At 44.9% G+C, this 13,089-nt stretch overlaps 1 protein-coding gene across 7 annotated transcripts in view; it reads left to right on the forward strand.

Moving 5' to 3' along the window:
• The window catches only part of PTPRU (protein tyrosine phosphatase receptor type U), a 369,964-nt gene that overhangs the window by 283,935 nt on the left and 72,940 nt on the right, over positions 1-13,089 (forward strand). For 4 of the 7 annotated variants that reach the window (XM_083750621.1, XM_083750620.1, XM_083750616.1 and 1 more), the window contains exon 15: positions 8,393-8,550. In XM_083750621.1, the coding sequence (XP_083606747.1) occupies positions 8,393-8,550 (158 nt within the window). Of the gene's footprint in view, positions 1-3,768; positions 3,799-8,392; positions 8,551-13,089 lie in introns of all 7 variants that reach the window. The other 3 variants (XM_083750615.1, XM_083750618.1, XM_083750619.1) reach the window with 1 other exon arrangement.

A 13,089-nucleotide genomic window follows, 5' to 3' on the forward strand; every position in this document is an offset into this window, starting at 1 on the left:
CAGTGTTACTTTGTCTGTTACAGCCTTTCCTCAACAGATTAAGAATCCATTCAGACATCCATCTCTTCGCTTGAATCAAGGTGTTTGGCTGATCCCATTTTAAATGTCGCAGTTGATTAAATCATTTCAGTTGGAGTTCCTTGCAAATCCATGGTCAGCTGATCCTTGGATTCAGAGTGTAAATAAACAACAGATGGCTGCTGCTTGTGCTAAAGGAATGGCCTAATACCCAAAGTGGCGTCTCTTTCCTTCATGACAATTCCGTATTGGGCTGGTTTCAGGGTTGGCACCAGGTGAGATGGCCCCTCAGCAAGGAGCTCTTTGGTGACCTTCCTGTTTGGTCCCCTCCCACCTCCAAACTGTCGGCTTGGTAGTGCTGGCTGGGTCCAGGAAGATGCTTGCTACTTTCACTTTCCCACAGGAGTGATGGTGTGACAGACACTGCAGGGCATTGCAGGAAATGCAAGATGGTACATGGCTTCCTGTTTGGGATCAAAGAAGGCATCATTTTCCATTTGGCCCTGCTTTTGTTGCATACAGAACTGTTTCCTTTTTAAAAATAATAATAATTTTTTTACTAAATTTTCCATTTTAACAATCCAATCAAATCACATTAAATATTCCAAATTATACAAATACATATCATATAGTCCAAATATTCTGCCAAATTATAATTTTTTATTGGGACTTCCCATGCTTCAAGTTCCCATGCATACAGAACTGTTTCCATTCCACTACAGTTCACTTTCTGCCCCAAACTACATTTTCCACCATTGTCCATTGCAGTAAAATTATGTCACTTAAGAAGTGTAATTCATTTTGTAATTTATGCCATCCCTACATTATTCTATCCCATTCATTTCGGTACGAAGTAACCACGATGCAAAATGAGGGGGAATTTAACAATTATTTGTGGACTGAAAGCAACAACTGCAGTGAATACTTACGGCATTTGCTGGATTGATTGCTGTTCCATACATGGGACAAATAAGTGAACACAGGCAATTGTTGCTCCTGTTTCCATTTGCATCATATTTCTTCACCAAGCCTGCTTACCAGACCCATCCGTTGCATCCAGATAAGACCATGACTGGGGGAATGAGAAAACTAGAGAGACAAAGCAGGTTTCAGCTCTGGTGAACTCTGCCAAGGTGGTTGGGCCCTAACTGTCAATGGGCTGATGGGTGCTGAATCTGGATGTTGGCCTACCTGGTCTACACAATGCAAAGGAATAACATGGGAGTGAGGTAGTAATGTACAACCTTCCCCAACCTGGTGCCCGCCAGATGCTTTGGACTACAACACCCATCAGCTCTAGACAACATGGGCCAGTGGCCAAGGATGATGGAAGGGTTGATGAAGGCTGTGAGAGTAGATTCTTAAGATTCCTGAGGTGTTAGAATAGATTCAACAATGTGATCTCAGTCTGCAGTTCAAAGAGGTAGATTGCATGTTGAGATCACATTGTTGGATGGTCCTGCAAGTTCTCGCTAAGTTCATCCATTGCTGAGCTAAGTTTTTGCTTGCAGAGTTTTATATATATGGGGGAGCATTTGAAAAACAGTATTGTTCCACCTGCAGTCTGAAATGGTACAATTCACTCTGCTTCTATGGGATCTTAGCACCTCACTCTGCTAAGAGTCCCTTTGGCCTCTAGTTCTCAGTGCTCCTGCAGATAGTCTAAAACAGGGCATTTGAAACATAAAGCTGTGAAATGATATTGGACATCATTGCTTTAAAATTCAGTCTGGGAACTAAGGCCAAGAGACAGTGACTTTAATGTAGAGCATTTCAGCTTGGTACAGCTTTTCCTTCCTCTGTAACACAAGGAGGTGACTATAAGCTGCACCTGCAGAAATTATGCCCTCTAATAGTGAACTTGGGTGGTGAGTGACAACAGGTCCCCATGAGAAACATGGGGGAGATACTGGGTTCCTCAGAGAAACCTCAAGCCACAGATTTCTGTGCTTTTGAGGGGAGTTGAGAAAATGGAATGGAATATCATGTGAGAGGGCATGACTGGCTGGCTGGCTGGAACACTAAATAGGCACCCTGGACCCTGCAACTTTTTTGTTGCAAGCATATTGTCCCTTGTACACAACTCTATAAAAAAGTCCAGGAGCCCCATTGCTGGAGGCTGTGCTGGACCCAGGAAGACAATTGGGCAATGCTTTGCTATACCTCTCATGTGGTGAAGTTGACCATGGGAAGCTAATGGAAGCAAAGAAATTGCCTGGGAAACAGCCAGGCCTCCAGCTTATTAGCAGATATGATAGGGAAGGATTTGCAGAGCTATTTCTGGCTGGGACTAAAGGACGCTTCTTCCCAGACTGATGAGCAATACCTGTTGCTCCCTGCAGGTTTAGCTGTGATGGGAAGAATGGAACTGTTAGGAAGAATATTAGAAAACACATTGGCTGTGAGAAGTGGAAGATTGAATCTGCTGGCTAGGATATGTATTGGCCTTCGCCAGCAGTGTGCATTTCAGATCTTTTGGACTACAAATCCCATCAGCCCCATCAGCCCCAGAGAGATGTAGTCCAAAACATCTGAGCTCTGAAGGCTGATAAATATACCATTAATATATCTGACCCTCAGAAACACCAATACAGCTAATAACAGCATTAAAACTATAATGAAGCAAATTGAAACTATGCCTGCAGTGGCCCTTCAAATGCTACCCCCCAACAAAGAATCAAATATAAGTCACTGCCTTTAATTGAAGGCTTCAGGAATTCTCCATCTGGCACCCATGACCACCACAATAATGTCACACACCATCTTGGCACTCCCAATTTTTAATTTTTTTTTAAAATTAAGTTGGGAGTTGGTTGAGTTTTATTCTTTTTTTATTTGAGGGGGTGGCTATTGCCTGCTTTTTTTGTCTGTGTTTTATTCACTGGGGTATAGGAGTTTCTGCTTTGGGGGAGGAGGGGGTTCTGAGCATCCCCAGTTTTTCTTACATGAAATGATTATTTTGTAGTGCCTGTGACACTTCCTTAGATGTCCAAAAGTGCCCCCTCCCCAAGTCAGGGGTTGGGGACCCCTGATCTAGCCTCTGCATTGCTTGGAGAAATAAAGAGGTCTCTTGTTTTTATATTTGCAGCATTAGCATCCAGAGAGCACATGAAGTTTGCCAGAATTAGAATCACAAAGCCTTGTGAAGTTCAGAATGAGACACAAGGTGGTGTTTTAGAAAATCAAGGGTGGGACATTATGGGATGGGGTGGCGATATACCTCTGTTATGGGTAGTGCCATAGCTGCTCAACAAAACAAGTGCTCTGTTTTCAACCTGATGAGAACAAATTTGTAGGAAAGGAACTACATCACAATCCCAAGCACTAGATCTGCAGCAGTCCAGATTATCTGTTCCTCAGTTACCAGCATACAATTTCAAGGGACCTGAAATTAGATGTGCTGTTTGCGAAGTATGTGTGTTTGCAGGTGTGGGGAAGCGAGTTACTTGGCGTCTTTACCCTCTCTAAACCTTTTTGGCAGGTGACCTTGCTTGCCCTCAGGGCAGCAGCAAGCATGTCCGAAAACTGCTTCCCATTTCCAGCTGATTGCTTTCTCTGTCTCCCTGCACTTCCTTCCTTCCCCCTCTCTCTGTCTCCGGCTCCCTTCCCCCTCCCTTTGCATGGACAATGGCTCAGTCTCTGGTCTGTTGTCATTTTAGGCTCCAAATATCCCATCTTCTCCTTCATTATTTGCTGAGAAAAGCTGCTTATGCAATCTCTGCTGTTTCTCTTTGTTTGCACGCTTGCCAGGAGGAACTACTATTCCTATTCCTATTACCCGTAAGTAATTCTCATTCACTCGCGCTCGCTCCGCTGCTCGCTGCTCCCAGTTGGTTCCCTTTCCTTGTCACATAAATGTTAAAGTACCCTTTTGGGGGGCTTCAGGGGTGGGGGGAAACGGCTGCTGAAATAAAATGTAGAGACTCCAGAGGGAGGTGGGGAAGGGGTTTGACGCTGGAGGGGATCAAGACCTGGAATGCCTTTTGGAGAGGCTATATACACCTCAAGAGAATACAACTCACCCAGCTTCCACCATGTTTCATTTAATGGTTTTTGCCCATCTGGAAATTAAACCTCTGCAACTGCTTATGTTGGATTCATCTAAAGCCTGTCTTATGGAGATTAGGAGTGGGTAATATTCTTCAGCCCCATAGGCAACCTCATTTGGGGGAGCAGTGTCACATGTTGGGGTTAGCTGGGGCCAGAGGCAAAACTGGATGGAGCAGCAAATTTAGATTTTCCTTTTGTACATCAGGGTTGTTTTTACCTGCTCCACCCAGACAAGCAAGAGGCATTCTCAGAATCTAGAGTTCAAGGGCACATTGCAGACAGACAGAAACACCCAAGGAGAGTGGAACAAAGCAGGGTAGATGAGGGGTGTGTCTTGGGAAGAGGGGGTGTGGCTAGTGAAGAGGTGTGGTTTGAAGAGAGTCCCAAGGGCCAGACAGACAGGCCCAAAGGGCTGGATTTGGGGGGGGGGGGCCACGCCTGACATTCCCCACCCCTAAGGTAGATATTGATGAACTGTTGCAAGGTTGTCTCAGAAATTATTTCCAAAAGCAGAAGGAATTATTTTTCAAGCCAATCTAAAGCAAGCACATAAGCCCTCTAGGGAACAACGTCTCCCCAACTGCAGGGATGGGAAACCTGTGGCTCTCTAGATACTGTTGGTCTCCAGTTCCAACCAGCCCCAGCCATTATGGACACCATTCCTCCTCCTCCCAACTGTACACCCCTGATACTTCTGCTGCTCCCAGTGCTGCTTTTTGCCAGGGAAAAGAAAGGCAAAGGTCCTTTGAGGTGCTGGCTGTGAGGGCAGGCAAGGACGGGCGATGGTGGTGAGAAGCCTGCTATTCTTTTCCAACTTGGATTTTATTCCAAGCCAGATAAGTTTCCAAGGACTTGCCTCTCCTTTCACAGAATCAAAGAAACAGCGGGCTTTGTTCCTGCTGAATATTTCCTTCTGATAGTGAAGCCTTTTCTAGCTTACACAGAAATGAACAAATCTCTTGTTAGTAAACACACATGCTTATAGATTTCTGTTTACTTATTAATTCCTAATTTAAGACCATGTTAAGATGCTTTTCACACCAGACCAGTCCCAGGGACATAATGATGCAGTGCTAAGACTACTGTACTAGGTTTTATTTCAATTTTCTTCTGAATAGAAATGGGTTATTTAAAATTGTATCCTTATTTCTATAGATGGTTAATATATTGCATAAAGTTTAATAAATGGAAATTAATAGCAATGCATTTTTTATACAGTGGAACCATTTCAAAGCCGTTTGGGAATTCCTGCTCTAGACAATGATTTAACCAGTATAGAAATGTGTCCCAGTTTTAGGAAGGAGCTTTTGAAATCTGTGGCCTAGAAGCTTTGTAAATAAGAAGTTAAAAGCAAGGTGCACAGAACTAGATTCACTCCTCTCATTTATTTGCTTACAGTGTTTCTAAACTGCTTTTTAAAGCTGCTCAGTATGGTGGACCACAAAATCAGATTATAAGGAAAGGGATTTGGTTAAGTGTTAAGAAGAACACCGTGTGGCACAGGTTGTTCACAGCAGTGTAGCAGATCACCTTGAAAGGTCCGTTTCAATTTTTCATCTCTCCATTTATAAGCAGAAGCTAGATGGCTACCCATCAGGGATGCTGTATCTTCAGATTTCCTACATCTAGATGACCTTTGAGTTCACCCCCAGTTCTGTGATTCTAGAATTGAATATCATGAAACCAAAGAACAGAAGTGCATCGTTTGTATCCAAATAGCTTTAGTGTAAGCGGAAGACACTTTTTCTTCTGCATGAGTTTCTGCCAGTTTTCTTCTTCTCTCACAAACAAGAATACTATGATTGCTGCTGCTGCTGCTGCTCTTCTTCTTCTTCTTCTTCTTCTTCTTCTTCTTCTTCTTCTTCTTCTTCTTCTTCTTCTTCTTCTTCAGGGTTTCACACTGGCAACAAAGAAGGGGTAGCGAAGATGCAAATAAACAAAACGAAATGTGCAGATTTTAATTTGAGGAATTATCAAGGCTAAACCAGAATTCATGAATTATAGAATGAAGAGTAGAGAGAGAACCAGGAAGCCAAAACAGGAAAGGACTTGGGAAATTTCTCCTACCCTTGCCATGAATCTCCAGATGCCTTTTCTTAGGATGTATCGCAGTGTTTTGACTTTCACCTTGGCATCTTCAGTCTGAAATGCCTCCTTGGGTGTGCTATTATTGTTAGGAGCAATGAAAGGCAAATGATGAGGCATTGTCTCTGTGTTGGTACAGAGCTGAGCAACTTGCCTGATGTTAAAAGTCCTACACTTAAAATCACATCGGGGGACTGATCAATAGTATTGATCAGACGTAAGTGGAGCATCACAAGGATAGACAGCGCCACAGATTCTGCTTTCTTTTGCAAGGAGGTGTCTGTGGGCTAAGTGTATTTAAAAGGGCCATGGGAGTATAAGTGGGCGTTGCAGTAATTTTCCTGCACTGCCTGGGAGAGATGGTGAAAAGAAATTGGGGAAGGAGCTTCAGACCCACATTCTTGTTCATTGGAGTTGTGCTAAAATGCCAGTTAAGAGCAGAGAGGGGGGGTGACACTTCATTAGAAGTTATCTATTTAAGGAAGGTCACTGTCAATATACTACTACTACTACTACTACTACTACTACTAAATTTATTATTACACCTCACCCATCTGGCTATGTTTCCCCAGCCACTCTGGGTGGCTTCCAGTAGAATATAAAAACATAATAAAACACCAAACATTAAAAACTTCCCAATACAGGGCTGCCTTCAAATATCTCTTTAAAGGTCAGCACCAACACTTTGAATTGTGCTCTGAAACACACTGGGATCCTTTAGGACTGGTGTTGTATGGTCTCGGCAGCCACTCTCAGTCACCAGTCTGGATTAGTTGTAGTTTCTGAGTCATCTTCAAAGGTAGCCCCATGTAGAGTGCATTGCAGTAGTCCAAGCAGGAGATAACCAGAGCATGCACCACTCTAGCAAGTGGGTCTGCGGGCAGGTAGGGTCACAGCCAGCATATTCCATGGGGGAGCTTTCCCTTTTAATTGATCTACACCAAGGAGAATAATGGCTTATAGATCTGCTGGAGGATGGATAGTGTAAGTCTGACTATCTAATAATCTCAAAATAGCTTAATTTCCGCGGAACAGAAACATTTTTGAGTGGTCCCACATACTGGCTGCTTAGGATGAGAAGCAGGGCAGGAGCCAGAAATTTTGGAGTGGTGGAACTTGAGGGGTGTGAAAACATGCAAAGGGATGTGTGTGTGTGTGTGTGTGTGTGTGTGTGTGTGTGTATAAAAATTTAAAACTTAGCTTTCTAACATTTTTAAAGAAGGGCTTAGGGTCATAGCCAACTAAGTTCTATTCAGAGTAGAGCCACTGAAATTAACAAACATAAGTTAGACCCTAATGTTGGATACAGCCCCTAGGACTTGCCAGATCAGATGAAGTCTCTCTCTAACCCAACCCAAATGCATCATGGGCTCTCATCAAGGGCAACCCATCAATAAGGTGAAGCCATTTGCATCAGGCTGCAGGTCCAACCCCCACTGCTGCAGTGGCACTGCTGCCAGCCCCACTGGGGCTTTGCCTGTGCCACCACCGCAGTGCCATTGCCCTCACTGCTGCATCAGTTGCACCATTGCCACTGCATCATGGTGGCAGTGCAGCTGCAGGCAGGGGCACAATCAGGAGGGGGGGAGGACAATCCACCCACCCATTTTTTTCAAGGAGGGGGGTGGGTGGTTCCCCCTCAAAATTCCGTGGTGATCATGCATATGCACTGTGCATATGCCATGCAACATGCTCATGTCACAGCTCTCCCCATAGCTGTCAACTTTTCCCTTTTCTTGTGTGGAATCTTATTCGGAATAAGGGAATTTCCCTTAAAAAAGGGGAAATGTTGACAGCTATGGCTCTCCCCCACTCTGCCCACTGCTACTGACCCCAAAACTAGCATGGGGTGTGTGTGTGGTGAACATGGTAGCTCTCTCTCTCTCTCTCTCACACACACACGGTGGAGAATACTTTCAGCAATTCTGCTAGGTGGCCTTTTTCTAGTGGGATTGTGGGCGGTGGGGGAGGCGAATCTCAAAAGATTTATCAGGAGAGATTTGGGCTTGGTTCTAATTACATGGATGCAATACCTGAGCAACCAGGGAGCTTGATGCCTCGGTTGCTGTGTGATGCCTGCCCATGACAACGTAAGAAGCTTCCCCTGCAACCAATGTTCATGAGCCTCTCTTCATCCTCCTACCTGTAGAAGTTTGAAAAATGTACCTATCGGGAAGTCCCAGAGTGGACCCCTTTGTCTGATGTGCGCCTGCTTTCCTCCTTTGTGATTTTGCGCCAGGAAACCAGTGAACATGGCCAAAGCCACGATCAACTACCGCAATGAGAAGACACACATGATGAGTGCAATTGATCGAAGCTTTACAGACCAAAGTACCCTGCAGGAAGATGAGAGGCTGGGCCTGTCCTTCATGGACACACACAACTACAGTAACAGAGGTAAGTTCCAAGCAAGCAGCTACAGGGAGTGACTTGGCTTTTACGCTCTGTGCTGAACAACATAGACCAATGGCATTGGTGCTCAATAACAACATTGGTTTTGCTTAGATTACAGCTAACGTTTCTGCCCATACTACCTTGCTGCAAGCAGTTCACAGGTGCACTTGTTTGGCTTCTGTGGGATGTTGGACCGTGCAGCCACACAGGGGCAGTCACATCATACAGGGTGGGGAAGAAAGGGGACAACTGATTCCCCTTGGCTGAATCCCAGCAAGGGAGTGTGGTGTCCCTTCCTGCCATTTTGGAAAGAACACTGTTGTTCAAAGAACTCTGAAGAGGAAGAGAGAGTGTCATGTTGCATATATCCCATAACTGATATGTGCAGGGCGACTGAAGGACTGTCACGTTGTTGCCCAGCCAGGTGTATCTGGTTGGAAATGATGGGTTGTACTGCTCTTCATCCAAAGATCACTGGGCAGTTACACATGCACATGTTTGTGTGGTTCTTTCAAACTGTTTTCTATGTTGAAACCTGCCCTATGTCTTTTTTTAAAAAAAGTAAAGGGCAGGTAATTAATCTGATGTTGAGTAGGAAGAAGTGGAGGACCTTTGTCTCATCAGGGACATCTTCTTATTCAGGCTCCCTCTGACCTATTTAAGGCTGTAGCAAACCCATTCTGAGTTTATTTAAAATAAGAGAGATGACGGGAGAGAGAGTATCTGCAACACAGGGGCCATAGCCACACGAGTCATGTGGGTACTTGTCCCCCTGTGGGATATTCCCAGAATAGGAGGAAGTGTTTAAGCCCCTGGGTCATTCACAGTCTTCCAAATTAAGGTTTCGAGGTGTGCCTGAAGGCACCAAGTGAGTTTCATTTTGTTATAGCAGATTCTATCACCCTGGAGCTCTGTGGCTTCATGCTCTGGACTTTGCCACAGGATACATAATCCTAAACACACAATGTCCCACGCTATCATGATTTAACCTTCACAGTCAAGTACTCCAAGGCAGGCTGTAAGTGCTTTGAGATTCTAGGCAAGCCCTCCTAGCCACCTCTGGATTTTGGTTTCTGTCTGGAACCAGTGGAAGTTTCAGAATTCTATTCCCAAAATGCTGTGTGGCTGGAGGAAAGAAAACACGAATGCTCATACAATGGACATTTCTTTCCCCATAGTTATTTTCTGCCAAAGCATAAACACTAAGGAAATGAGCTTTGTTTGTTTGAAGGAACGTTATGTTAAAGCGTTTGTGGTGTGGATTGTTTGTAGGTTTCAGACTGGGCTTGAATGGCAGTGTTTAGTTCTCAAAACGAGAACTACTGGTTTCAAAGTGCTGGTTTCAAAGTGCTCTATCCAGACAACTGTATTCCAACATCTTGCTTTACAGTGTTGGGGTCAAATAATGGATTGGCTTAATGGGATTAAGAACAGCCACTGCTGCAATTTTATTCTTTTTCTGATACAACTTCCACGGGGCACATCTTTGCTAAAAATAGAGCTACATGCTCTCTGTCCTTTGAATGTGCTTGGTGCTGGTTTGCCTCTGACCCACCTGATTTCCATTTATTTGATTTGACCCTGACTGAATGTTTAAAAATCACAGGCAGTAATCTTATTTGAAATGCTTTGGCATGGTGCAGAGAAGAGGATCTTTATGGTTCCCTTCAGTTCCCATTGCAGTAGGATTCTGAGTCGTTGCTAGCTTGCATACGGTTGTAGATTTGCCTAAACCAGGGATGGTGAACCTGTGGCCTTCCCAACTCCTATCAGCCCTGTGAAGGATGATGGGAGCTGTAGTCTGGCAGTATCAAATAACATAAAGGTAGAAGAAAAGCCCTACTGAATCAATCCAAAATCCCATCTGGTTCAGCACTCTGTTCTCACAGTGGCCATCCAGACACCCATGAGAATCTAGAAAGCCACGGGTTCCTCAGCCTACACTTTGGCTCCATTATCTTTCCCCCCGAAAATCTGCTCTGCTCTGCATTGAGACTGAGACTGATCAATGGATTTTGCTAGTGGTCTGCATCCAAAATTATAACCTCACCTGGCTACCTAGTAACCACCTGTCAGCAAGAGACATTCAGAGCACTGGAATTGTGGTTCCCATCTTGAACATGGCCAAGCATATTGAGGAACCATACTGAGAATGTTGGCCCTATTTCCTCCAGCCTCACAGCATCTGCTCTCTAAATGCAATGCAACCCTCCCGCCCCAGTCAAAGCTGCAGCTTTGGGATTGGAATGGTCATGATGTCACAATCCCTGCGATTCTTCGGAGCCAGTGCAAATATGGTCCTTAGTGGAGAGGATGTCCTACTTCTTGCAGTGACTTTTATTAGCAGTGCTGCAACATACCTGCTGACACACCCATGCTGCACTTTGTCTACCCTGTTTTTCCAAGGTTCTATATTATGCAAAAACTTTCAGGAGCACAGGGAGCTCCCTCACCGTAGCTGCCTTTTGCCTTGTGGCAGACAGGAATGGCACAAGGGGCATGGAGCTAGCCTGCTCGTCCCTGTACCAACCACCGTCCTCCATATGTGAGCATGGCACAAGCTATATATAAACCCAAGAGCAAAGTGCTCTGGCCAGAAACCAGTATATAAATGTAGCAACTAACAAACTAAAATGAATATCCTTGTATTTTCCTGGGGCTGTTTTTTTGTTGATTTCTGATTGCGGCCGAGCTGTTGTGAACATTCAAGAGTTAACACGGCAGAGCCTCCACGTTAGGCCGAGACTGATAATTTCACACTGGTGAATGCATTTCTATGCTGATTTAGTTGTAAAGTAATTCTTTCTGTGCCCCAGTTTCAGCCATATGCTAATAACACCTGCTATTGGAACTTCAAGATGCTGCCTTGCTCACATCTTTCCTCTGCAGACTACAAGATTAATATGGTTTGTACCATTGTCTCGCAGACAATAGAAGCCCAGAGGGCAAGAGTTTCCATGTTTTATACATCTCCGCAGGACTATTATTTTATTTTAGTTACTGCACCATTTCAGTTTCTTAGAATGCTCTTAACAAGACCAGTTTGTATGAACAATTTGTCTTCTGCGAGCATCTGAAAGAGCTTTCGGCCCAAATTTGCTGCTATTGCTTTACATCTATTGAAGGCAATGGAATGACGCCTGCTTTGACTGGCAGTGGGTTTAACCTTCTTCTTGGGAGGCCCTGTGGAAAAGGGAGTTTTCCAAAGCAATTGCCAAGGGGCTGCAGCCTCTTTCTACATGTACCCACAGAAAACAAGAGCCCTGCCCTGACTCCCACACCAGCATTAAACTTAGAAGCTCCTGACATCTGCTGATCGGGGTGGACTTTGGTAATATGGTGCCCTGAAAAAGGATGGAATTTGGCTTCCCAATAATAATAATAATAATAATAACAATAATAATAATAATTTTCACAATAATTCATTCTGGTACAGTTGCTTTTTACTGATTTTCTCAGTAGGTTGACTGTTAGCACCTGTCTGTGTTGAGAGACAAAAGGATGTCGGGGTGAAGTCAAACCACTGCATTAGCAGGCTCAAGCCTGGGCAATGTATATGGAGGTCCTGGGCTACCCAGATGACAAGATAGCCTAATTGATGTGGTCCAAGGGAAAGCAGAGCAATATGTTTGGCACCAGCTTGGCTGCTGGAGTTGCCGGAAGGAAGTGTACAAGGCACCATCCAACCATCTTAGGGACTCCACTCTGGATTTTTGCTGGGTTTTTCCTCCTTTTTTCCGCCTGAAGATATCCCACAAGGCAGCAGAGATTTAGGACCACAGTTTTCCTTCTCCTAGATGGGCTCCCTTCCCAGGTTGATGAACCCCACCTGCCCCCCACTTCCCTCTTCAGCATGTGCAGAAACTGCTTTCTTGGTGGTTGGACCCACTGTTGGTCTCATCCGCTCAATCTGCAAGTGCCTGTCTTTGCTTGCAGAGGAAGTCCCAAACTCGCCGAGGGTTTGAGACCCATCGGCTGCCCTCACCTGGTTTAGTTGACCAGTTGAAGCCATTCCCCCTAGGTTTGGCAGGGGAATCACCTGCACCTTCCTAAATCTGGTGATGTGACTTTAAGGCAACAATGAAGATTTGGCATACTGTGACATCAAGGCGTTCATTTGCCCACAGACTGCCTGGGGGCTTTGTAGAAGACTGGCATCCATTCCCATTTGAAAGAACAAGCAATGATTTGGCCTGAAGAAGTCCTTACTCTGAGTGGCCATTCAGACTGGGCCTAGAGCAAGGATGGGGAGGCTGTGTCCTCCAATTTCTGCTGGAGTACAACTCCCATCATTCCTGACCATTGGCTATCTTGGGTGGGACTGATGGGAATTGGAGTCCAACAATATTAGGAGAGCTGTGTCTTTCCCACCACTGCCCTGGAGGCCAAGAAAATCAGCAATGACAGCAGTAGCAGGGGAGAAATGAAGCCACTCAAGAAAAGGTGCCCAGCAGTAGCACAGGCCTATATGCCGGTGGTGGGGGACCTGTGGCCCTCCAGATGTTCAATTCCTGCCAGTCCCAACCAGCATGACCAATGGTA

Source organism: Podarcis gaigeae (genome assembly GCF_964106915.1).
Source record: "Podarcis gaigeae genome assembly, chromosome: 8".
NCBI lineage: Eukaryota > Metazoa > Chordata > Lepidosauria > Squamata > Lacertidae > Podarcis > Podarcis gaigeae.